Source organism: Thamnophis elegans, chromosome 5 (genome assembly GCF_009769535.1).
Source record: "Thamnophis elegans isolate rThaEle1 chromosome 5, rThaEle1.pri, whole genome shotgun sequence".
Classification (NCBI taxonomy): Eukaryota; Metazoa; Chordata; class Lepidosauria; order Squamata; family Colubridae; genus Thamnophis; species Thamnophis elegans.
This window is the reverse complement of record NC_045545.1, coordinates 2,376,218-2,403,102: the sequence shown is the minus strand read 5'-3', so window position 1 is coordinate 2,403,102 and position 26,885 is coordinate 2,376,218. Positions and strand designations below refer to the sequence as shown.

The 26,885-nt window shown below is 41.1% G+C and overlaps 1 protein-coding gene across 3 annotated transcripts; it reads right to left on the bottom strand.

Annotated features, from left to right (window-relative positions):
• Nucleotides 1-1,083: 1,083 nt before the first annotated feature.
• CLCC1 (chloride channel CLIC like 1) lies at nucleotides 1,084-25,961 on the bottom strand. 3 transcript variants are annotated; one of them, XM_032218289.1, is made up of 13 exons: nucleotides 25,558-25,641; nucleotides 25,010-25,106; nucleotides 21,162-21,296; nucleotides 19,297-19,410; nucleotides 17,555-17,665; nucleotides 15,997-16,218; nucleotides 14,399-14,539; nucleotides 10,347-10,440; nucleotides 9,291-9,388; nucleotides 9,060-9,206; nucleotides 6,991-7,317; nucleotides 4,734-5,006; nucleotides 1,084-1,374 (listed from the first exon to the last, which is right to left on the bottom strand). In XM_032218289.1, exons 3-13 carry the CDS (start codon nucleotides 21,291-21,293, stop codon nucleotides 1,345-1,347), a joined length of 1,689 nt encoding a protein of 562 aa, XP_032074180.1. In that variant the 5' UTR covers nucleotides 21,294-21,296; nucleotides 25,010-25,106; nucleotides 25,558-25,641; the 3' UTR covers nucleotides 1,084-1,344. The 3 variants fall into 3 exon arrangements, with proteins under 3 accessions (XP_032074180.1, XP_032074179.1, XP_032074182.1); XM_032218288.1 differs by lacking the exon at nucleotides 25,010-25,106 and having other exon boundaries at nucleotides 25,558-25,961; XM_032218291.1 differs by lacking the exons at nucleotides 25,010-25,106; nucleotides 25,558-25,641 and adding an exon at nucleotides 25,321-25,392.
• Between the last annotated feature and the right edge of the window lie 924 nt (nucleotides 25,962-26,885).

The window sequence follows — 26,885 nt, the reverse complement described above, 5'->3', positions numbered from 1 at the left end:
ATCTCTAGAAGACTTAGAATAACTTTGTCACTTTGAATGCATACTAATCGGGATACATTAAAATGAAATTTCGTTGCATGCAGCTCTCAAAAAGTCACCACCTCCAATATACACTACATAAACATGACAAAATAAATACAAAATTGTGCATATACCCACATATATGACACAGAAGAACAAGTCTAGTTCAGATATATACATGTACATGGTGAGAAAAACGAACCTTGCAAGTTTACCAGATGAATGGCAGAAGGAACAAAGCTATTACAGAATCTGGTAGTCCTAGAAATACTTTGAAACCTCCCAGAGGGAGCAACAAAAACAGATGGTAAAATGGGTGTGTGGGGTCTCTAACAATGCTTTGAGCATTAAGCACATAGGGCATATACGTGCTGATTAACAAGAAGCCAGCTTCCTATAATCTCGGCTGCCCTTGCCTACCATTTTAAGATGGGTAATTTCTCAAAGGGTTTACGAAGTGAGGCATGTGAACTTCCTATCCTTTAAAAGGTCCAGTGCAATTGCAAGAAAGATGCATGATCCCTTTGTCGAGTGAGCCTTTTGTCTTCTGGAGTTGGAACCTGTAAAGAAATGGTTTCCTGCCGTCACGGAGTTGGAAGTCCAGACATCTTCAAGTGGCCAAGGTTGAGAAACACTGTTCCAAGGAATCGGGGTCTTCATCAGTTCTTTCATCTTTGGCTGTTTGCACAGAGAACTTGAGTTCACCTTCCCTGGAAGTCTCATTGAAGGCTTCATTTATAGCCTACCACGTGCTCCTTGCCTCTTGCTATTTCTAACCTGTGGCCTTTGTTACTGTAGAACCCCATGCTGTCCTCCGGATCTCAAGTGTTTGCATTCATTAAATTCTATTCTACAGACTAGGACATTCACGAGAACACATACATACCATTTTGACTCAATATGAAATTAATACTAAGTCCCAACTATTTCCCAAAGCCTAACTTAAGTTTAAGCTAATTTATGATCCAATTTCATTTTTTTATGATTGCTCTTGGGTTGCAATTAAAATGAACTGTTGAAATGTTCCTATTTAGGAACACAGTACAAATTACACTCAAGTTCCATATATAGTAAAATCTTTTATTTCCCTGTCAAGCCGTATATTTACAACATTCTTGCACGTTTTATATATTTAATACATAATTCTGTAAGATCCTTTCAAAATGCCTTGGAGCTGTCAGGAGAAAAACATCCTGATTGATCAAGATGCACTGGGGGGTTACAAAGTGAATAATTTTCTTTATTTCAGAACGATGAATTCTTTTTGATTAAAAATATTTTGTTTTTATATAAAAAAAGGCTTCTATCTGGTAGAGAGGTCTGTCAGGAAGCAGAGTTCCTCTGATACTGTTCCTGTAAGGAGAAGATTTCAATTATTTAAAAGCCACCTGCCAAATATCTTCACAAGCCACAACCTCTGTTGCATTGGGGAGTCAAACATTCATTCATCCACAATCCGAATTTGTTGCCCTCAGCAGTCCAAAGGAGGGGGAAAGGCTACACTAAAATTTTGAACAGTTTCTTTAGTCCTCTATTTTTAAATCTTTTTATCACAGAAGAGGGCTACCAATCTGATCGTTCTCCTTCAATGATTTCTCTTTCCTGCTTAAGGTGTATCTTAAGTCCTTTGTAAGGAAGTGATTTCCCCCCACCCCACCCCAAGTGGGAGAGCAATGGAGTAGAAACTGAACCAGAAAAATATGACACAGAACGTTAAATACTCCATACATGTGAAGTCCTCCGTGACCCGTCAAAACCGCGGTAGACAAAACCGCGCTCGACGAAAGCACATACCTGACGTCGTCAGCAGCGCGACGAAAAAAATAAAAAATACATTAAATTGAAATTAAAATAAAATTAAAGCAAGCCGATTCACATAAAGGTAAGGGTTAGGGTTAGGTTAAGGGTTAGGGTTAGGTTTAGGGTTAGGTTAAGGGTTAGCGTTAGGTTTAGCGTTAGGTTTAGCGTTAGGTTAAGGGTTAGGTTTAGGGTTAGGTTTAGGGTTAGGTTAAGGGTTAGGTTTAGGGTTAGGTTTGGGGGGGTTAGGGTAAGGTTTTCGCTTTAATTTTAAATTTACCACTCACAGCGCGATGTTTTCGTCACGCTGTGATGACGTCACGTACGCGCTTTCGTCGAGCGCGCTTTGGTCTACCGCGGTTTTGTGGTGGAACCGAAGTCCTCCTTAGATACAGTTGGATGTTGCACAACATATTCTGTCATTTAAAAATGTCAATTTAAAAATGTCAGTCTCTAATCCAGTGTTTCTCAACCTTGGCAACTTGAAGATGTCCGGACTTCAACTCCCAGAATTCCCCAGCCAGCGAATGCTGGCTGGGGGATTCTGGGAGTTGAAGTCCGGACATCTTCAAGTTGCCAAGGTTGAGAAACATTGCTCTAATCTTTATGGAGAGTTACTTATAAGTGAATCTCACTTAAGGACTAAGTAACTGCCCAACTTTTTAAGTTACCAACCACTCTTCTAGAAATTCAGAAAGTCCTTGTATATTAACGAACAACACCTGGAGGTCCTGAAAATCTTCACCACACGCTTCACAATGTGGTATGAGAACAGCACCTTGCCCTTAAATTCCACAAATTTCACGAGAATTGCTATTGTCAGGTCATAAATTTCACAAGAGAGAAGTGCTGTGCTGGTAGAAGAGAATATTTGTAGCTCAGGGTTGAATTGTAGGGTCCTTGCTGCTCCCTGAGTTTTCTTGCAGATGTTTCACTACCAAACTAGGTAATATCGGTACATTGATGATAAATAATCAAGTGCAGAGAGCATCAAGGACTATTTCAAAGCAAATACTAAATCATGTGAGAATGCACTACAGTGGGGAGATATCGTGGCTGAAAGGGTGAGAAAACTAATTTCTGCCCATTTGTCTTCAACCCCCACCCACCCACACCCCAGATACACTTTCCACACCCATTAAAATATTTCCTAGCTATCTGGAGTAGAAATTCACCAAAGTGTATAAATTAAACTGGAAAAAAGCCACCTCCCCACTCTCATTATAAAGCAGTGAAGCTCAGAATGGTCATTTATTATTAAATGAATTACAGGTGAAACTCGAAAAATTAGAATTATTGTGCAAAAGTTCATTTATTTCAGTAATGCAACTTAAAAGGTGAAACTAATATATGAGATAAGACTCATTACATGCAAAGCAAGACAGTTCAAGCCGTGATTTGTCATAATTGTGATGATTATGGCTTACAGCTCATGAAAACCCCAAATCCACAATCTCAGAGTATTACCTGCGATCAATAAAACAAGGATTGTACATAGAACAATATCGGACCTCTGAAAAATATAAGCATGCATATGTACTCAGTACTTGGTTTGGGCCCCTTTTGCAGCAATTACTCCCTCAATGTGGCATATAGCATGGAAGCTATCAGCCTGTGGCACTGCTGAGGTGTTATGGAAGACCAGGATGCTTCAATAGCGGTCTTCAGCTCTTCTGCATTGTCCGGTCTCATGTCTCTCATCTTTCTCTTGGCAATGCCCCATAGATTCTCTATGGGGTTCAGGTCAGGCGAGTTTGCTGGCCAATCAAGCACAGTAATCCCACAGTCATTGAACCAGATTTTGGTGCTTTTGGGCAGTGTGGGCAGCTGGAAAACGAAGTCAGAATCCACATAAATCTTGTCTGTGGAAGGAAGCATGAAGTGCTCCAAAATCTTCTGGTAGACGGCTGCGTTGACCCTGGACTTAATGAAGCACAATGGTCCAAAGTCCTGTTGCTCAATGGTCCAAAGTCTTCTTTTCTGATGAGAGCAACTTTTGCATCTCATTTGGAGACCAAGGACCCAGAGTATGGAGGAAGAATGGAGAGGCCAATCAAGCACAGTAATCCCACGGTCATTGAACCAGGTTTTGGTGCTTTGGGCAAAAGTTGCTCTCATCAGAAAAGAGACTTTGGACCAAGGAGCAACAGGTCTTCCATAACACCTCAGCAGTACCACAGGCAAAAGGGGTCCGATATTGTTCTATGTACAATCCTTGTTTTATTGATCGCATGTAATATTCTAATTTTCTGAGATGATGGATTTAGGGTTTTTATGAGCTGTAAGCCTTAATCATCACAATTATGACAAATCACGGCTTGAACTATCTTGCTTTGCATGTAATGAGTCTTATCTCATAAATTAGTTTCACCTTTTAAGTTGCATTACTGAAATAAATGAACTTTTGCATGATATTCTAATTTTTCGAGTTTCACCTGTACACCACCCAATTCCACAACTGTAGCCTGAAATCAGTCCATGAAGTATGGTTAAAATACTGCTGTCGCATTTGTACCTAGACTAGTTAATTAAAAAAATTGAATTTATTTTTTCTTTATGAGTAAACAACACACTTTAAAAAAAATGGCACTTGTCAACAAATCCACTTGTTTTTTCTCCTAGTGAATCATTAAAGACATCTGGAGAACAGCTATGTAAATCTGGGAAAGAAGTATTCACTGCTTCCACTCTCATAACAGATTTAAAACTATACAACTTACAATCTAACTATTCCTCTTACTAAAAAAAGAAGAAAAAAAAGAAATTATTGGCCTTCCCATGCATGTCTTCCTATCCCTGTAGGAACAGACTCAAGGCACACAGGAACAATTCTACATTTACTCATTACCATTTCGTTGTTATGGGAGGCCAAATTGGCTTTAAGATACACAAGAGTGAATCCATTTTAAACTTACAGAAGGGTTCAAGGTTTCTATAATCCTGTCTCTGGATTCTTCCAATCCACGTGAGCCGTTTTCTTTCCCCTGAAATTCTGGGGCTTTGGGATTCCGTCTTCGCCTCACAACTCTGTCTTCACTGCTGCCACGTTTTGTTTTGTGTCCATTACTTTTTGAATGCTTTGGCACTTGGCTACGTTCAACAATGTTTGTCTTCTCCAGGTCTGAATCTCTGTTGGTTTTCTCCATTACATCATTAGCCTGATTCTCTTCTTTAGGATTTAATTCACTCTGTAAGAGATTCTAGTATCAGTGAGTTACTTTAGCAGCAACCAACCTTACATGGAGTAATAGCAGTGATATGCCACTTGAGAGAGAGGAGTCTAACACATTATAAGGTCCAAAATTTCTAGTGAATAAGACGCATGTGGACACACACACATTTCAATCTCAATTATTCACTTCTTTTAAATATTTCAATAAACTGTATAGAAACTGTTTTACTTACAAATTTTCAAAGGGAGTTAATTTTAGACAAGCATATTTTCCACTCCAAATTCCAAATTGATTTACTAGAAATTGTTCACTTTGCTTGCGTTCTTTTGTTCTTCCCAAAAATATATTTATCCACAACATAAATAACCAAGTAAGGATTTAATTCCTAGACAATTCATCTGGGAGTGGATCCCACTGAAGTTAGTGGGGCTGTCATTTAAATGTACCTGTATTGGATTACATTCTTCCTAATATATAATCAATAATATTTTCTGAAGTCAACTAAAATACATTGCAGCACCATGAAATGATGGTTATACATGCATACACTTCAGAAGTGCTAGCTAATTCCTCTTATTAATTATATTGCTGTCACCAGAGGTGGGTTCCTACCAGTTCGCACCTGTTCGGTAGAACCGGTTTGTCAAATGTACTGGACCGGTTAGAAGAGGTTCCACCAGAAAGCAGGCCACACCTACAGAAGGGGTTCCAAAAATTTTTGAAACCCACCACACACACAGAGATAGAGAGAGAGAGAGGGAGGGAGGGAGGGAGGGAGAGAGAGAGAGAGAGAGAGGGAGAGAGAGAGAGAGAGAGAAAGTGAAAGAAAGGAAGAAAGAAAAATGAGAGATGAAAGAAAAAAAGGAAAAAGGGACAGAGAGACAAAAGGAAAGAGAGAGACAGAGACAGAGAGAGAGAGAGAGAGAGAGAGAGAGAGAGAAAGAAAGAAAGAAAGAAAGAAAGAAAACACATGGCCGGCAAGCCACTCCCACCAGGTCACATGGCCGGCAAGCCACTCCCACAAAGGAGGCCACACCCACAGAGTAGGTTTGAAAATTTTTTGAAACCCACCACTGGCTGTCACATAGGTGCAAAGTATTCCACAGAAGGAATAGCCAGTTTTGAGCGATCCATATTGGGATCAAAAATCTGTATTCTAAACACAAGCGAGGAAAATGTAATTCGTGCTGGAGGCACATGGTAGTGGCTAAGAGCAAGGGAGAGATGTAGTCCTGGGGAAATGGGGGAAAGGATGTGAGATACTCCACAGATGCCATGCATCACTGTCCTTTTATTCAAACGTGACATCTCCAGCCATCACTTTCATCTTTTCATGGCTTTCCTTTCTCCAACTTCCTGTCCCAAAGCTCAAAGAACCGAGGTGTCAGATCCACTAAACTGCAACACTCACCCCAGAATGGCTCAACCAAACTTCCGAGTCACAAGCAGCTCCCTTAAAGTAGATTTACTCACATTTGAAATTATTTTGTTATGGATGGGGGTGAGTGGGGACACTTAATTAGAAATAACTTTAAAATGGTGGACTGCAGAAATTAATTCGTTGTCGTGGCTAGTTTATAAAACCTTGAACTGCTAATATTACTGTCAGACAATAAATTATAAGTCATGCAATACACTATATCTCGTTTGAATTTCTCTTTTAACTATCTTGTACTTTATGGATTTTGTCTTTCAATGTCTGGAGATGTGCAGTGGTTCCTAAACTCAGGAGGTTAGTGCAGCGGTCCCCAACCTTTGTGGCCTGGCTTGGGGGGGGTGGGGGGGCGGTGGGGAAGAGAAGGGGACCTGTGTGAGTGGCGGACTGGTGTGCACAAAGCTCAACCTGCACAAGTTGAGCCACATGAGCATGTTAATGCTCATGGAGCCCAGTTATGAATAGGCCGCGGCCTGGAGGTTGGCGGTCCCGGGTTAGTGGATAAATATAATGCACAAACACACCCAATTTAATTAGAATTAAAACCGGCATCCTTCTAATTACCTTGGCTGCCATCTTAGAATGTTCTTCTGCTGGAACATCCAGCGCACTGCCAGCTTGCACAACCTCTATGCTGTTTTTATGGCCACAGTCGGATCTGGCTTGTCTGTCTCTTCTTGATGCATCTCCTCTGTCGTAAGGGCCTCCCGGGATATCCTCTGTGTTGCCAGTCAAGTAGCCTGCCTTGCCATCCGCCCCATTCTGCTTCGGCTCCAGCATTGGTGGTGGCTGATTCCCATCCCTTGGGGGAAGAGCAGGAGGCTGTGGCCTTTCCTGGTGTTGTAAACTTCTTAGACTAGTGACCGATTTCCCTGCCCCGTAGCAGAAAATCTAGGAAAGAATTGTGTAAGCGCCCAAGTGAAATGTTGCAATTCCAATCTTCACGTTTACTTAGCTTTACGTTGTTATCTACTTATCCAGTAGTGACAGTCCTGTCTTTTCTATTACGGCAACCTTGCCCAGCTGTGCCACCAAACTCTTTTTGGAGGACCCTCCAAAGAAATGGGATAAATTCCAGAGAAATTGGTGGGATGAAATGAAGGTGCAGAAGAAAGGGAATTTGATCCAACAACCAAATTTCTGCTGACACAAAGGCTCTGTTGGACGTCATCCATATGTACCCAAACAGGGACACTCTATATCAGTGTTTCTTAACCTTGGCAACTTGAAGATGTCTGGACTTCAACTCCCAGAATTCTGGGAATTCTGGGAGTTGAAGTCCGGACATCTTCAAGTTGCCAAGGTTGAGAAACACTGCTCTATATGTTAACATTTCTTATTAAATATTATATTCTCAAATATTTGCTTCCAAGCTTTACTACCAAGAGTATTTAAATGACATTTCTTTCTTTAAAAGATTAAGAGCTCTTAATCTTTTTTTATATTTATCTGAACCTTTTAGATTATGAACTCTAAACCAGTATTAGAACAATCCCTGTAGATTCAACAACGAAATCATTTTTATCATGGTACACTGCATTAATTTTAATTGATACATCAGTTTTTGGTCCAGGATCCCATCCCATTCATGCTGAAGGCACCATTTAAGTTGCTTCCAGGTTGAAAAGATTAGCCAGTAACATCACCATCATCTGGGGGAACGGTCCTTCAGGTATCATGTCCCCGTCAAGGAGCTGGAGCAAATGATGGGAGCTCGCCCCACCACGCAGCAGCACTTGGGTCTCAAACAAAAACTTGCTAAATTCCAACCCAATGTCTACCTGCGCCACCAGGCACCCAGTCCAGGATAATTTACCTAGAACATGATTGTGGATTGTCTTCAAAAGAACAATGGCTTTCAAACAGCCCTTTGTACATGATTTGTCCCTCCAACCTTTTGAGTAGTAAGTGGCACTATGAGAAATTCACCAAAAGCAGTTTGTAGTTTTTTTCTTTAACAAAGTCCAGTGTATTCCTCATACTGAATTCATTGGGACCATTGTAGGTCATACACACAAGATATGTGCTGATCATAGATTTGGAATGGGCCTGGAAACCCAACTGAACTCGTCAAACAAAGGAGACTAAATACAATTTAGTAATTAGTTCCACTAGTGAACGGTTCCACCACAAAACCGCGTTCGACTAAACCGCGCTCGACGAAACCACGTAGCTGACGTCATCAACAGGGCGACAACAGCGCAGAGACAGAAGCACGCTGTAAACGCTAAACCTAAAATTAACCCCTAAACCTAACCCCCCTAAACCCAATCCTAATTCTAACCCTAAACCTAACCCTAAACCTAATCCTAACCCTTAACCTAACCCTAAAGCTAACCCTAAACCTAACCCTTACCTTAAGTTGAATCGGCTTGCTTTCAAAGCGCTATTTAAAGCGCCCTTCTTTCTCCGCGCTCGCTGTTGTCGCTCTGTTGATGTCAGCGACGCGGTTTAATTGGGCGCGGCTTAGTCGAGCGCGGTTTTGTCGTGCCACGCTAGTGAACTGATCTTGCTAGTAAGATGTTTTTTTCCTAGCATTCAAATCACCCTGAATGGTCTCTGGGAGCTTATAGCTGGTACTGTGGGGCATCAGCCCAAGATTCCAGATGAACCCCCTTCAAGCAAATACTTACTAAAGTTGCTCCTGCCATTATGACCAGCACTGGAATCTGTAGAAGAACTGGGATTTCTTTCATGAGAGCTCTAATAAATTCACCAATTCCTTTTCCTATGTGCTTCAGTGGTTCTGTTATAAAATTGGTAAATGTAACAGCCAGGGCCTAAAACAAGAGGCAGTAGCAAACTTTAGAATACTTTGACAGCTTCACTAGAGAACAAAACGAAAACATCTAAAAAAAAAATACCTTTGTTGGAGGAACGAACAAAATCGGATTTACCAAGAGGGTTTCGTGGTATTTTCGGCAAGGATCATCTTGGAACGTAAATGAAGTTCTAAAATACTCTGTGGTCAAAAGTCAAGAAATCACTCAGTCAAACCAAAACTATATTTCAAAGATGAGCAGAAATTAACTGCTTTAAAAATAAAATAAAAATTGTAATTACTTCAGTAATACTTTACGGCACTGTTTCTCAACCCTGGCAATTTTAGGATGGATGGATTTCAACTCCCAGAGCCAAAACCTCCCCCACAAACTCATACTTTGTGCTGATCTGTACTACCTCGCAGGGCTGGCAGTTCTCAAGCTAATAGAAGAGGCACCCTATTAAAAAAAGACCCTCGGAGGAAGGGGTTCCTCTCCTCTGGCAACTGAGGCATAACTGGAAATAAAAGGCTTCAGGGTTTGAAAAGATCCAAGTATTATTCAGATCTGCTGAGAGGTCTATCAATTTGTTTCAAATCTGTACAACCAATTATCTAAATTGCTGGCTGGGGAATTCTGGGAGTTGAAGTCCAGACATCTTCAAGTTGCCAAGGTTGAGAAACATTGCATTAGACATTTCGGCATCCAAGGCTCTCCTTTCAAATCACTTTTTTTTAAAAATTGGCGATTCTTTCAACTTGTTCATTTTATTGTCTTATTTTTCATTTGTGTTCTGATTTTTTTCTTTTCATATACTTGCTTTGAAATTCTGAGAAAAAGCAGTATAGCGATATAAACATGTATTTTCAAAAAAAGAAGTTAATAGCAGTTAGCAGTTAGACTTATATACCGCTTCATAGGGCTTTCAGCCCTCTCTAAGCGGTTTACAGAGTCAGCATATTGCTCCCACAGTCTGGGTCCTCATTTCACCCACCTCGGAAGGATGGAAGGCTGAGTCAACCTTGAGCCGGTGAGATTTGAACCGCTGAACTGCAGATAGCAGTCAGCCGAAGTGGCCTGCAGTTCTGCACCCTAACCACTGCGCCACCTCGGCTCAAAAAGGTTATAATGGCAGAACAGAGATGACAAGCTACTTACCCCAAAAGCTGTCCATCACCTGCATCTTCTCCACACAGACTGTATCAATGTTCCCCATTTTGGCCACTTCCGACTGGTGCTGAGCGAAGGCCACCTATACACAACAAAAACCCGCTAAAGGATTCAACAATTCTTGAATAAAATCACCGAATCTATTTTTTTTTTTTTTTTAGTCTTTCATTTACAATGTGCCTTAAAAGGAAAATGATCCAATGTAGATCCATCACTGTTGAGACTAATAAGAGAACATGGAAGCTGTAGTTCTTAGAGCAGAGGTGGGTTCCTACCAGTTCGCACCTATTCGGTAGAACCGGTTCGTCAAATCTACCGAACCGGTTAGAAGAGGTTCCACCAGTGGACCCGGAAAGCAGGCCACACCTACAGAAGAGGTTCCGAAATTATTTGAAACCCACCACTGGTCCTTGGATATGATTATTCTACACTATCATGCTCATATTTATAAAACTCAGGGCCTCTGTGAAAGGTAAGGATGACTACTGCGTTTGTGGCGCAATCAGAACATTGCGTGTGTTGAAGTTGTTTTAACGCAAACCAAAGATGCCTTTTGAAAAACAAGTTTACATCCTATTCTTATGCATGCCAGTGCTGTGTGTGAGGTAATTTAAGGTGGTTCTGACAAGTGTCGTCGGCATCTTCATATCCGGTCACATGGGTGGCAAGCCACTCCCATCCGGTCACATGGGCAGCAAGCCACTCCCACAAAGGAGGCCACACCCACAGAGTAGGTTCGAACAATTTTTGAAACCCACCACTGGTCCTTGGATATGATTATTCTACACTATCATGCTCCTATTTATAAAACTCAGTGCCTCTGTGAAAGGCAAGGATGACTACTGCGTTTGTGTTGCAATCAGAACATTGCGTGTGTTGAAGTTGTTTTAACGCAAACCAAAGATGCCTTTTAAAAAACAAGCTTACATCGTATTCTTATGCATGCCAGTGCTGTGTGTGAGGGAATTTAAGGCGGTTCTGACAAGTGTAAGCGGCATCTTCATATCCGGTCACATGGGCGGCAAGCCACTCCCATCCAGTCATATGGGCAGCAAGCCACACTCACAAAGGAGGCCACACCCACAGATTAGGTTCGAACAATTTTTGAAACCCACCACTGTCTTAGAGATTCTATGTCTGCAATGCTTGGAGCGAATGTTGGAATGGATAGGTCTGTTCCTTTCCACCTACCAACAAGACCATGCAAACTGCCGTATTTTTCGGAGTATAAGACGCACCTTTTTCCCCTCAAAAAAGAGGGTGAAAATCTGGATACCGAATACAGCATTTTTGGCCTTCCAAAACCCCACCTCCTTTGCAAAAATGGCCATGCATAGCCTTTAGGAGGCTTCCAGAGTTTTCCTGGGGAGCAAAAAAGGGGATTTTTTTTCTCGTTTTTGCCTCCCCCAACCCCCGGGAGCACTCTTTAAGCATCCTAAAGGCTATGCATGCCCTTTTCTTGGTGAAAAACGGGCCTCTTTTGGGAGGTCTGCAGAGTACAAAAACTTTTTTTTTTAATTTGCCTCTTCAAAATCTTGGTGCGTCTTATACTCCGAAAAATATGGTAGGTCTTTTGTCACTCCTTCCTAGGAGGAGAATAGCCCTATTCAGAAATGGCGTATACATGGAAGGAAGAGGACCCCAAAGCCGCTAAACTTTGAAGACTGGTGTGAAAATAAGATGAATGGAATAATACGTAAGAAACATTCTTATATATTCTGTATCCTTTCCAGTGGTGGGTTTCAAAAATTGTTCGAACCTACTCTGTGGGTGTGGCCTCCTTTGTGGGAGTGGCTTGCTGCCCATGTGACCAGATGGGAGTGGCTTGCCGCCCATGTGACCGGATATGAAGATGCCGACAACACTTGTCAGAACCACCTTAAATTACCTCACACACAGCACTGGCATGCATAAGAATAGGATGTCAACTTGTTTTTTAAAAGGCATCTTTGGTTTGCGTTAAAGCAACTTCAACACACGCAATGTTCTGATTGCGCCACAAACGCAGGAGTCATCCTTACCTTTCACAGAGGCACTGAGTTTTATGAATATGAGCATGATAGTGTAGAATAATCCTATCCAAGGACCAGTGGTGGGTTTCAAAAATGTTTGGAACCTCTTCTGTAGGTGTGGCCTGCTTTCCGGGTCCACTGGTGGAACCTCTTCTAACCGGTTCGGTAGATTTGACGAACCGGTTCTACCGAATAGGTGCGAAGTGGTAGGAACCCACCTCTGATCCTTTCCCTCATCAGCAAAAACTATTCATGGCAGCAGCAGATGAGATGCTCAACCGACTGTCATAATGGTTGTCCTTAGATGGGCTCAACATCAGTATCTCATTTTGCTAGGTTATTAGTTACCAAGAATTTATTTCATTTATTTTTTGATTAGGCTTATATCCCATGTCTTTCTTTCAGGAATCCAGGGTGGCGTAGATAATACTTCCTCTTCCAATTCTCAAACCAGAACCTATGGCATTGTTTGGGTTGACACCAACTGGGCAAATGTCACCTAACTATCTTATTTTGCAGAGCAAAATTATCATATCTGTGCTGCTGAACTAATGTATTTTGGAACAGCAGCTTCTCATTAAACCATTTATGGACAAAACCCATTTATAAAGAACACAGATTGGGGAATTACAATGCTGCCAGTGCAAAAACCATTTAGGTTTTGTTGAAACAAAGCAGTTCCACAATCTATTAGGATTAGAAGTGGCCTCTTGTAATTGTAATTTGTAATTTTAATAGATTTGTATGCTGCCCAATCCCGGAGGACTCCGGGCGGCTAAGTTTACTAAAAACAGAAGTGAAAATTATCTTGCCTTTAGTTACCATTTTGGAGATAGGGAGAGGTGGCGCAGTGGGTAGAGTGCAGTACTGCAGGCCACTTCAGCTGACTGCTAGTTCAGCAGTTCAGCGGTTCAAATCTCACCAGCTCAAGGTTGACTCAGCCTTCCATCCTTCCGAGGTGGGTAAAATGAGGACCCGGATTGTTGTTGGGGGCGATATGCTGACTCTGTAAACCGCTTAGAGAGGGCTGAAAGCCCTATGAAGCGGTATATAAGTCTAACTGCTATTGCTACTATTGCTATAGATATGCTTCATGGTACCCAACACATCTAAATTCTTCACAATAACGAGCAAGCACAGTTCACTCAAATCTTGAAGCAGCCCTGTCACTGTCTATTGAATAAAAAACCCAGCTGTGTGTGTCAAAACAACTACCTCAACTTGAAACACATCAATCATTCACAATACAAATAGGTTGTGATTAATGTGAGTTCAAACTGTGATTTTTCGATTTAGTGAGAATTATAATTTGATATCAGGTCATGTTTAAAGCGAGCCAAAATCCAGTTAATTCAAGGGTAGGAATTTTGTATGCTAATCATATAAACCCCTATACTCTTTTTAATCTTTTTTCATTAATATACATTAACATTTATATTTTTTTAAAAAATTCATTACATGTTTCAGCCAAGCTGGACAATTGCTCTATGTTTCTATAGAAATATCAGTTTGAATAGTGGAAATCTGAATAATGTGACCATTCTATGGGATTCATTATTAGCACTAATTGATACCTACCTATGTTGCTGAGACTATGCGATTAAAAAGTGGGTACCATAATGTGCAAGGTTTTTTTTTTGAGGCAGGGGGGGGTAAGGGAGAGAGAGATAAAGAGATGGGGGAGGGAGAGAGTATCTTTGTCTAAATAAATTTAGTGAGAGCTTATGCACCGCAGACAAATTCCTTGTGTGTCCAATCACGTTTGGTTAACAACAGCAATAGCACTTAGACTTATATACTGCTTCACAGTACTTTACAGCCTTCTCTAAGTGATTTACAAAGTCAGCCTATTGCCCCCAACAACTTGTGTCCTCATTTACCCACCTCGGAAAGACGGAAGGCCGAGTCAACCTTGAGCCTGGTGAGATTCAAACTGCCAAATTGCAGGCAGCCGGCAGAAGTAGCCTGCAGTATTGCATTCGAACCAGTGCACCATCGCGGCTCTATAAATTTTATAAAGTTGTTTACCTTATAGAGGTACATCCAGTTCCACCCAAAACTGATGAGGAAACTGATGATCATAAGACGCTTCATCTGAGTCAACCAACTAACACGTGTCCATAATTCTGTCGCAATGATGACTGAGATACTTGCTAAACATAGAAGAACCTTTTGGAGAAAAATAACAAGGAATGCAGGAATGTCGTTGGTGAGAATCTATTAATTTCAACACACACATTTCTACCTTGTGATTAAAAATATGCTGAATAAACTGAATTTAAATAAGTATGATTGATTATCATCTTTTATAACTTGTGATAATGCACTGTGAACTGGGAGAGGCTTCATCTCACTTCGTTTTTAAACTCTCAAGTAGACAGTGTAATAATCGCAAATTCTATTCAACTCCCAGCGGGAAACTACTTATGAAAAGAAAATTATCTAGCTCATATTGTTCTTCCTTTTTTGCTCATTTTTGAACAAATGAATCAAAAAATTGAGGTGCTTCATCACTGTTGAGAAAATCCCATAAAATTAAGTTGTTCTCACATTATTACTCGTGCCCTTGTGACCTCTAGGCTGGAATACTGCAACGTGCTCTACATGGGGCTGTCCTTGAAGAGCATCCGGCGGCTTCAGCTAGTCCAGAATGCGGCCGCGCGAGTGATTGTGGGTGCACCTCGGTTCGCCCACATAACACCTATCCTCCGCGAGCTGCGCTGGCTACCTGTTGATCTCTGGGTGCGCTTCAAGGTGCTACTTACCACCTATAAAGCCCTTCATGGTAGTGGATCTGGGTACTTGAGAGACCGCCTCCTGCCAATTACCTCCTCGCGACCTATAAGATCTCACAGATTAGGCCTCCTCCGAGTTCCATCTGCCAGTCAGTGCCGACTGGCAACTACGCGGAGGAGAGCCTTTCCAGTAGTAGCTCCGACCCTCTGGAATGATCTCCCCGTGGAGATTCGTACCCTCACCACCCTCCAGACCTTCCGCACAGCCCTTAAGATCTGGCTATCCCGTCAGGCCTGGGGTTAAAGATTACAGTCCGTCCCCACCCGAATGATGAATGTTGCTCTATTTTTAATTAAGTATGTTCTATATGTTATTGTATGTACCCCCTCCCACATAAGTTGTAAGCCGCCCTGAGTCCCCTCAGGGAAAAGGGCGGCCTATAAATAAACTTATACTATACTATACTATACTATTGGTGTGTGTGGTTTGTTGATTTCTTTTTAGTATGATGTGCATTTCCCTTGTAGCTTATTCATCATTTAAACTACTACTACAATCATATCGGGAGCACTAAAAAGATTCTGGGTTGAAAGGATGACATCGCCATCTCTTTACATGTCCCTGTTAAGTTACTCACCAAAATGGTACCCATCTATCTACTTGCATTTGCCACTTATGAACTGCGGAGCCGGAGCGAGTGATTGGAGCCTGCAGCAGAGGAACCCCGCAGCAGCAACCGGGCTCAAACATCAGCCCAGGGTCCTAACTACATAATCCACCAACTCCTATCATTAAAACTAATTTAGCATTAGGGGTAAGTAACCATTTTGTTACTCGTGTTATGAGATTTACCATTCATAAGACGTTGTATTTCAGAAAGTTTCCCTTACCATGAAGACATTATAGGGATCAACGCCAAATGTGTCCTCAAACTTCCATTTCCAAGTTTCATAATCATGAGGTCTACAATTAATCAGGATACTATTAACGGCTTCATCTAGAGATGCAGATTTCCATCCTTCTTCCTTAAGGAACTTGTTAATTTCATTAACTGATTGTCTGGTGAGGATGATTTCAGCATCGTAATGCACTTCCCTGGTGTTATCATTGGGCTAAAATAAAACAAAACACGAAATAATCAAACCAGCCAAAAGTCGTTTGCAGAATAAATACATGCAAAGCTATCCTAGCCGGTCAGTCATATGCTAAATCCTGATTGGGTGGCCTTTCAAAGGGTCAAGTATAGTCATCAAACACTGCCCTCCAGAATGAGGAATTAAAGGAAATGTGTGTTTGGCTACAAATTACACTGAACATTACGTTGCTCTCCCCAATCACAATATACTTTGGATGTTGTTGTAGCAGCCACCAGCCAAATGTGCTCTGAAAGCATTTAAAGCTTTTAAAGTATTATTGCATTGTTAAAGCAAAATATTAAATCAGAAACTACCATAAAGCCGTGGCAGCCTCGGAATCATTTACGTTTACTTTTAACGGTCTACGGGACCGTCTTCCGCCACATTCCTCCCAGTGTCCGATAAGATCTCACAGGATGGGCCTTCTCCGGGTGCCGTCAACTAGACAATGTCGTTTGGCGGCTCCTTGGGGGAGGGCCTTCTCTGTAGCTGCTCCGGTCCTATGGAACGATCTACCCCCAGAGATCCAGATCCTCCCCACTCTCGCGGCCTTCAAAAAGTCTATTAAGACCTGGCTTTTCCGGCAGGCCTGGGGCTGTTGACCTCTTGAATGAGGTCCAGCCCCACTACGGTTGAGTGTGTGTTGTGTTTTAACCTGCTTTGTCTTCTACTTTTTAAACTTTTTAGTACTTCTTAAATTGTCTTTTATGTAAGCCGCCCGGAGTCCTTCGGGATTGGGGCGGCATATAAATTTATTAAACTTAAACTTTTCTGCCCCACCCAGGCCCTTTGGGCAACTTAGATAATAAACATCGGGAGTACGTTCAGCTCCGCCACTTAGATAATTCTCTACAGTGAGGCTACAAACTTGAATTCACCTTCCAAGTTTTTTTAATGACTCACAAAGCCCACTGCAGCATCAACCTGTAAGTATTTGTACCTTTGCTTGGCAAATACTTTGTGAGTTTTACTCATAACGTGATCAGAGGATTCCAAAAGTGTCCACCACCCAAAAAAGGTTTCCACTTAATGGCATCATCCTAAGTAATTGATCATGCTGATTTTCACACAACGCCAAGAAGGCCCCAAGACCAAGACTTTCCCAAATTCTATCTCAAGTTGCTACACATGTAAATCAAGCACACCAAGGCCTCTTCAATTCCTCTCTGCCTTTGTAGCCGGCTTCTTAACAGATATATGCCATTTGTTCAATCGACCAGTTTCTTTTAAGGTGGGTAGTTAGTTACTCAAACTCTTGTACTTTAACACAATAAATGTGCTCAAAACTCTTAAATGGTTCTTGGGTACTCACCAGTCCAAGTCTTCCAACTTCATTTAAAATCTTGTTCAAGTATCTTCTAAAAACATGAATGCTGTTGCTTTCATGTAATTTGACTTTATATTTTTTTTCATATTCATCAAGCTGAAAAAAAAATAAAAGTCCGCCAAAAATTATCTCTGGTACAAATTGATGGAAATATAAGAAGCAGATCTGATCATTCTTTCACATCTGGTAGTAATACCGTAAACTCAAAAGTTTTGGAAAACAATTCAAACGAGAATGAAACAAATCCTAAAATTGAAATTTCCATCTGAGATATTTTGATTATATTTTCCTAAATCATATAGTATAACCATATAAAACATACATTCCTTCAAAGAATACTGAATTAGCTGTGCGAATTGTTGCAAGGATAGTATATGCCTTTCCTTACAAAGGATGTTTGATCCTGTCTATGGAAGAACAGCTAACCAAGTTATGGGAGTAAGCTTTAATATCAGATTAATTTCATATTTTAAAAATAAATCTAACACAGAATTTATTCTAGATTACAATTTAATACACAGATTTATATCACGTCCAAAATTCGGCTTTCTTTATGCATAAAATCAATATTTCAATTTTATAGGATTTCAAAATTAGATCAGACTTTTTAATAATATGGAAAATTGAATCACAAGGCTGGAAGGGACTTATAAGGTCACCTAGTCAAACCCCCTACTCAAGGCAGGAGTCCTTATGCATCCTGGTCAAATTGTTGTCTAGTCTAGAAAACCTCCAGATCTGTTGAATATTATTATTATTATTATTATTAAATTTATTTGTCTCCTATCTCTTTATGGGACTAGGCAGCTCACAACTATAAAAAAAACCCCAAAGAAATAAAAAAGAAGTTTAAACAAAGCAAAAATAAAATAATAGAATAAAATAAACAAGGAAAACAAAATGAATACATTATGATTAGTAAAAAAGATATAGATAGGATTTATTTTCATTCGTGGCACGACAAAACCGCGCTCGACTAAGCCACGCCCAATTAAACCGCGTCGCTGACGTCATCAACAGGGCGACAATAGCGAGCGCGGAGAAAGAAGGGCGCTTTAAATAGCGCTTTGAAAGCAAGCCGATTCAACTTAAGGTAAGGGTTAGGTTTAGGGTTAGGTTAAGGGTTAGGTTTAGGGTTAGGTTAAGGGTTAGGTTTAGGGTTAGGTTTAGGATTAGGTTTAAGGGGGTTAGGTTTAGGGGTTAATTTTAGGTTTAGCGTTTACAGTGTGCTTCTGTCTCCGCACTGTCGTCGCCCTGTTGATGACGTCAGCTACGCGGTTTCGTCGAGCGCGGTTTTGTGGTGGAACCATTTTCATTTATAATTCTATGGTTTATATTTTGCTGACCATGGTTCCTGATATTTATGCTTCTTTAGACTAGCAATTTTTAAGCTTTATTCACAATTAAATAATGATGTGCTGTAAAATAATAATTTCTATATTTGTAAATATCTTGTTTATTTATTTGTATTTTTCTTTCTTTCTTTCCTTTTCTTTGTTCTGTTACTTTGAAATGTTTAACAAAATCTATACTGAAAAATTTCAGCTGGCATCTAGCTGAAAATTTCCATGAACATTAACAGCAGTTATTTTATTTTTTTTAATATGAGGGATTATCTACTAACAATATAAAATAGATATTTTAACAAGATCAAATTTATTCACGTTACAAGCAAGCAATATTTTATTAAAAATATACATAATCAACTGGCACGTGTACAAACTAACCTTATGAGTTACAGAATTTAATTTTGTTTGGCACCTGGAAATTTCCATTAGATCTTCTTCGGCCACTTTTGTTTGTGGTAATCTATTCTTTTCAAAATCATCCTGATTCCCATGCTGCAATTTTAATCATTTGTTAGTATTGAACAGTAAAGCTGCTACATTCTACTTATTTCTACAAAAAAAAAAAAAAGATATACAAGGGAGAGATCGGCAAAAATATATACTGGTTTCAGTTGAACAGCAAATTGGTCAACAATGCCAATTATGGTCATATTGAGGAACTCCCCTCTCTGATTATGCTGACTATCGTCCACAGTTCACTGATGTTCATCACAAAATTCTTCATAGTCACGAACTTTGAAATGTTTTTCCTCCTGATAGTAGTGAAAACTGTATACGTTTGAATAGGGTGCAACTAAAATGCAGAACAGCTGCTAAGAATGATAATACATACAAAAATGTTTATGTCCACATAGATTTTTTTCAGTGAGCGCATTAATGTGCACATGATTTATGGTATTGGAGTAATTAAAAAAAAAACAGAAATGGAAGGCCTGAATATCAATTCAATTCTAGTTTCTTCAAACCCTCTTTTGTGGATCCTTATGATTCTTAAAACCGTTTTCAAAGCTTTAAAGCTCAACTCTTAAGTTCTTGATTTTTTTTAAAAAAAATTGTTTTAGTTAAACAAAAACACACAGAAAAAAGAATCATCTTTCGTTACATCTTGTAGAAAGCATATCGATTGGTTACAAATATATTCCGTGCGTTTCTTCCACAATCCTTACATATGCTTCATTCAAATCGAGTTGTACATTTTAAGTCAAGAAAGAGAAATTATGTATTTTACTATCCCTGTACAATTCTCATTTGGTTACCATTGTTTAAACATGTTTTTTTATCCAGAATCATTTATATTTAAAGACACAACCACCTACTGGCATTCATTTGCAGTTTCAATAGATCTCCAATAACATCACACCTTTATGACATATTCTAAAACAACTTCAGTTAAGTAAGATATCTAAGCATTTCCTCCCCATAACACACCTGTATGTATCATTAAATATTGTCCATTAACACTTCTTTGTTATTATCGTAGTTGGCTAAAAATTATTTATTGTTTATCTCACCTCTCCTCTCCACAGGCCCACACAATATTATACCTTTATAGCCGTCTTTAAACAATGATTTATTAATAGGATTTATAGGACTTTTCCCTCAATCCCAAATTAGTTAATTACGTGCTAAGAAAATAAACATCTAAGACAATCTAAGAGATATTAACATTTCTACTTAACAATCACCAAAAGTATACATTAGCATTTCTATGGCTTGGTTATTTATCCTAAGATTATCATTTCACTATTAGTATCATAGTAAAGTATATGTTAACGAATAAACATTCAATGGTAGTCTAGAACAGTTAAGTTCTTGATTTTGATGACTTTGTGCCTCCAAAAAAGGAGGCATTCCTGATATCTAAGTTATGGTAAGGTAAACAGCTCCTAACCTTAACCCTAAAGAGATAGCAATAGCAATAGCAGTTAGACTTATATACCACTTCATGGGGCTTTCAGCCCTCTCTAAGGGGTTTACAGAGTCAGCATATCGCCCCCAACAACAATCCGGGTCCTCATTTCACCCACCTCGGAAGGATGGAAGGCTGAGTCAACCTTGAGCCAGTGAGAGTTGAACCGCCGAACTGCAGATAGCAGTCAGCTGAAGTGGCCTGCAGTGCTGCACCCTAACCATTGCGCCACCTCGGCTCTAGAGATGACCTTGAATGTGCATCATAAAGAAATAATATTCATTTATTACATTTGTGCTACTATCCAAAGCGACTCCAATCTCCCTATGCTTACCTCGGCAGGCTTTCGCATTGTTCCTGATGCTGCATCGTAATTCAACATGTCTGTTGGATCGATCCAATCGTCATTCTGAGCTTCACTACTCCCTATCAGCAGGGCTGGATACAGGAGCAAATAAAGTAGCATCCTCTGTCGGGGAGCACATTGGGTGACTTTAGAAAAACGCAGGAGTTTCAGGGCAAACTCAACCATCCAGTGCTCAAATATTTTCCAAGTTGTTGAATTGTCTGGCTACAACTAGCTATCTCCTAGCAATGCATGAGCCAACCTCTGCTCAAAAGAGGAATATTATTTGTGTACTTATGTACCAGGGGTGGGTTTCTCACCCCGTTCCAACCGGTTCGGTTGGAACGGGGCCGGCGGCGTCCTCGTGCACGGTGCACGCATGCGTACTAGCGTCTGTGCGACGCTCCAGCTGCTCCTGGACGATCGCGCAGGCGCTGTATGCGTCCTGCGCATGCGTGGAAGCGCAGAACTCGTCAAAACCGGGTAAGGACCGCAGGCGGGCGGGCGCGCCCTTCGCCGTTCCCGGAAGTTACTTACTTCCGGGTTCGGCAACCAACCGGTTCGCAGGGACCGCCGCGAACCGGTTGAAACCCACCCCTGTTATGTACGTAAACCATCTTGATTTCATCCTTTTGGCAAATACGGGAGGCTGAACAGGGAAGAGTCCACCCCCTACTCAATGCTGTTGAATAAATATAATGAACATCACTCAACCCCATATTTGATTTCTCTGTTGGAAGAGAAATGATTAAACAGCTTTCATTTTCACGATGAATTAGTATCCCGAATTCAAGCCAATCACAACAAATGAAAAGAAAAAGAGCAGAAAAAAGTTCGTCCCCCGTCTCCCCCCGTAATAAGTAATATTTTCTATCAGTAGAATAATTACAGTCTGTTAGACAGGATACATTTGCAAGAGTAAGGTTTGTGTTTATTGTTTCATTGCCTGTTATCTGTGATTAATCTTACAAAATAAACGTCTCAGAACAGACATTGGAGGGGACTTTAGAATCCAAGTTCCAGCTCTTAAATCTTTTCTGTGTGATGAAATAATGAATAAACACTGACGTGTTTTCTTCTTTGTTAAGTTGTATAGATGAGCCTGGATATTCAGTAGAAGTTTTAAAAAAGATAAAAATTGTATCACTTCCCAAAAATTATTTAAAAAACCCTATTTGAGCCAAGACTATAAAATAAGATCATAAAATTGTTACCAATGCATCCAGCATTGAAAAGAGGAAAACCTGAAACAGGTTCACAAGGATAAAAAGCTTTTGTTCATATTTATAACTTTGTTCTACAAAGGAAAATTCAAAAGCAAAACCAAGAAAATAAATAATTAAATTAAATAGATCTGAGGCAGTTTTCTGAAATAAAGGACTCTCTTTTGTATTAAAGGACGTATGATCACCGCACCCATATAATATAAGTAAGAAGAAACCAAAGTATGGATAAATGCTATGGATAAATTATAAATTATTCAGGTTCAATGTAGCAGACATCCCAAAACTGCAAAACAAAATTGTAAATTAATATTCCAAGTGGAATACAGAAGAGAACTTATTAACGTTTTTCCCCAATTTGCTACCTTCCAGATAGCTTGGAGTACAGTATATTTCTCATCCCCTGCAAATCCTGCCCTTACTCACAGGATATCATAGCTAGCAGGCTAGAAACTGGTAAACGGTGAGTTCAAGTCCTACCTTAGCCATGAAAGCCAGCTGAGAGACCTTGGCCCAGTCACCCGCTTAGCCTATCTCACCTCACAGGGCTTTTATTGTGGGGATAATAGGAGGATGGTTATTTGATGTAAATATTTTGTTGCTTTAAAAGGGGGAATTTGCTCAAATAAACATTCTTGGGGAGAGCAGCCCGCTCTTGGTTGGATTTCCAGATCTTTAAAGGACAATAGGAGGAGAGAGGAATATCAGATACCTTCACCGCCTTGTTGTTTATAAAAATAGTACAGGTGGGATAATAATAAATTAAATAATAGATTTAATTTAATAATAAATTAAGTAATAGAAGTTCTATTCCTCTTTGAAGAGCCTCAAGTTGGGATGTGTAAAGAGGGAAAATTAGCAATGAAGAGTCACCTCCATGAGATGGGCAGCATAGAAGATTCATAAATGATAATAATTTTTTAAAAAAGTAGTAATGCAATCTCACGGGCATATGCTTAACTTTACCAGTTTCTAGCCTGCTACCTATGATATTTAACTTTTTTGTCATTTAATGACAATTGGGACTGGAAACTCACTCATTTGGCTGAGCAGCCACTAAGTGAAACCACAACTGTGCTTATGGTTTTACTTAAGCCTTCCTTCTGCTTTGCAGGCCTTGGAAGGTTTGCAAAGTTTCTTCTTCATCCCTGTTGTAATTTGAATGGTTGCTAAACGAGACAGACGAGACAGACTTGAGAGACCGCCTTCTGCCAATTACCTCCTTGCGACCAATTAGATCACATAGATTAGGCCTCCTCCGAGTTCCATCTGCCAGTCAGTGCAGACTGGCAACTACGCGGAGGAGAGCCTTCTCGGTAGTAGCTCCGACCCTTTGGAACGATCTCCCCGTGGAGATTCGTACCCTCACCACCCTCCAGACCTTCCGCACAGCCCTCAAGATCTGGCTATCCCGTCAGGCCTGGGGTTAAAGAATGTAACTCACCCCCACCCGAATGGTATGAATGTTGTGTTCTATTTTAATTATGTATTGTTCTTATGTGTCACTGTTTGTATTCCCTTCCCTATGAGTTGTAAGCCGCCCTGAGTCCCCCCAGGGAAAAGGGCGGCCTATAAATAAACTTTAAAACTTAAAAAAAAACAAAAAACTAAAAAATGAGGACTATCTGTATAAAACAGCCAGTTTCAAGTCAGTCAGGGGATGTCCCTTCTCTCTCACTCCGAGCCACACCTACTCACAAAGTTGTTGTTGCGGAATGCAGGAAAAACACGCGCTCCCTGCCCGTGAGCTACCAAATGAACGGTAGAAGACACACCCACTCAAATGAAGAGGTGAACATATTTACAGGCCATTCAGGAGACTTGAGTCCAAATCAAACAAGGCCCCTTTTTGTGTCCTTTTCAACTGCTGGAGTCAATTAAGTGATACAGGTAGCCTTCGACTTACCGCCACAATTAAGCAAAATGTTTATGTTGCTAAGCGAAACGTTTAAGTGCATTTGCCCCATTTTACGACCGCTCCTGCCAGAGTTAAGGGAATCACTACAGTTTTTAAATTAGTCACTGGGCCGTTAAGTGAATCGGGATTCTCCCATTGACTTTGCTTGGAAGGTGGTCGCAAAAAGGGATCAGGATAACGCAACCACCATAAATACGAGTCAGCTACCAAGCAACCAAATTTTGTAATTGTAATAATTAATTATAATTTAATAAATTTATGTCCCGCAGGACTCCGGGCGGCTTACAAAAACGAGACTAAAATAAAAGTTAAAATAGGAAGAGAAGAAAAACAAATTTAAAAGCAATGCACATGAGCCAAGGTGGCGCAGTGGTTAAATGCAGCACTGCAGGCTACTGCTAGATCAGCAGGTCAGCGGTTCAAATCTCACCGGCTCAGGGTTGACTCAGCCTTCCATCCTTCCGAGGTGGGTAAAATGAGGACCCAGATTGTTGGGGGCAATATGCTGACTCTCTGTAAACCGCTTAGAGAGGGCTGAAAGCCCTATGAAGCGGTATATAAGTCTACTGCTATTGATCGCATTCCCATCGGGGATATCCCCCGCAACAGTCCTAAGGGTGAAAAAAACGGAGGCAAGCCGCTTTTTCCCAGTGCCGTTGTAACTTTGAAAGGTCCCGTTGTAAGTCGAGGACTACCTGTACTCTTTAATACGCGTCAAACCAACGCACTCTTCGGTCCTTTCCCTTATGATGATGCCCTGAAGCCACAGATAGGAAGAGGGTAAAGCCGCCCCTGGGAAAGGAAAGGGGATTTTGTAGGCGAAAGGGTGCAACGCAGGGGAAAATGCATGCAGCCCGCACGCCGGGCTGCAGATTAACGGAAACCGCCCGCACAAAAAAAACCATACGAATCCACGGCGAATCGGCCACGCGCCCCGTGCACGCGCCCCCTCCTTTGGAGGGAGCTGGAGCCCCCCCCCTCCTTTTTTTTTTTTTTTTCCCCCTACCGGGCGTGGGAAAAAAGCGCTGACAATTCCCAGCGGGAGAATGTCTGCCTTCCAAACAAGGGCGCGCGCGAGCTGCACGGGGACGCGCGCGCGCGCGGCCGGTAAAAAAAGGAGGGGGGAGCGGCAACCTCACTGGGGGAGGCACAGAGCCCCCCCCCCCCCCCAATCCCTCGTCTGCTCTGCACCCCCTCCCCGCCCGCCCAGCCCCCCCCTCCCTGCTTCTCTCCGCCCGTTTACCCGAAGCGCTTCTGGAGCAGCAGCGTCGCGGCGCCGGGTCGTCTGAAGTGCCGCGGGCGCTGCTGATGTGGACGCCCAGCGTTGCATTTCGGGAAGTGCTAACATGTTCGGTTGCAGAGAAAGGGAGGTGGCCGAGCAGAAGCTTCTGCGTTATCGGAACGTTTCTGCTCCGGCTCCCGAGTTGCGACTTGAGCGAGATAGGCAGGAGTTGCTGTCGACCTCATCCCGGGGGTGGGGGGGCTTTTTCGCCTTTGGAGACCCTGAGCGGGAGTTGCTCCCTGGCTGATCCTAGGAAGAGGGGACTGGGGGGAGCTAAATATTTAAGCAGTGGGTTATTAAGCAGGAGGGAGAGCAGGAGAGGAGGAAGAAGTGTGGAGGAGAGGTAAGGGAAGAAGAAAGAGGTAAGGAGAGGTGGGTGGAAGGGAGAGAAAGAGAAGGAGAGAGGGTAGGAAGGAGAAGAAAGAGGGTAGGAGTAGGGGAGAGGTAAGGGAAGGAAGAAGGGGATGGAGAGGAGGAAGGAAGTAGAGAAGGAAGGGAGGGAGAAAAGAAAGAGAAAATAAGGTGGTGTCATAGCAGGTGCGAAGGATGGTAAACAAAGCATTCCAAACTATAACTTATAACCTTCCAAGTGGAATAATAATAATATAAGAATGGCAAAGAAAAAGAATAACTATGTGAATGTATACCTATAACTGTATGTAAGAGAATAAATGACAGTAAAAATATAAAGCACAATATAGGTAAATAATACTTGACCATAAGTAGCTAAGTATAAATAAATAAAGAAATGTACATAAAAATGGATAAGGAATAAAGAGATTATGAACGCAAGATAGAAATGTATAGAAGGGAAAACACGAACTGCAAAGAAACCGATTCGGAACTGCGGTATGATATACGATGGAACTTATTGTTCCTATGTTGTTTTTAAGTCACGTGTTTGTTTCTGTTGATGTGCTGATGTGTATAAAATAAAAATATATTAAACAATAAGGAGTGGGGTATTTGCAGTCCTGTGCATTTGCCACGAGGACAGGTTTCCTAATTTAAGAGGGTTTATTTTTTTTTAGATCACAGCGCCTTCCGGATTCTTAAATCTTCTATTGCTGAAATCGTTTTGAAACCAGACTTGTTAAAAGGTTCTCTTTTCTCCCTATGGCACCAGTGTTTCTCAACCTTGGCGACTTTTAAGTCCTGTGGACTTCAACTCCCAGAATTCTCCAGCCAGCTGTGCTGTGCTGTGGGATTCTGGGAGTTGAAGTCCACAGGACTTAAAAGTCGCCAAGGTTGAGAAACACTGCCCTATGCTGTTTGTAGGAAGTTATTAT

What these genes read in the sequence shown, in the direction of transcription:
- CLCC1 (XM_032218288.1), bottom strand. Translation starts at nt 25,662, where the DNA reads ATGTTAGCACTTCCCGAAATGCAACGCTGGGCGTCCACATCAGCAGCG. An exon ending in ATCCCTATAATGTCTTCATG is followed by an intron (nt 14,540 to 15,996) that starts GTAAGGGAAACT and finishes TTTCTCCAAAAG; the next exon opens with GTTCTTCTATGTTTAGCAAG. An exon ending in ATTCTAAGATGGCAGCCAAG is followed by an intron (nt 5,007 to 6,990) that starts GTAATTAGAAGG and finishes AATCTCTTACAG; the next exon opens with AGTGAATTAAATCCTAAAGA.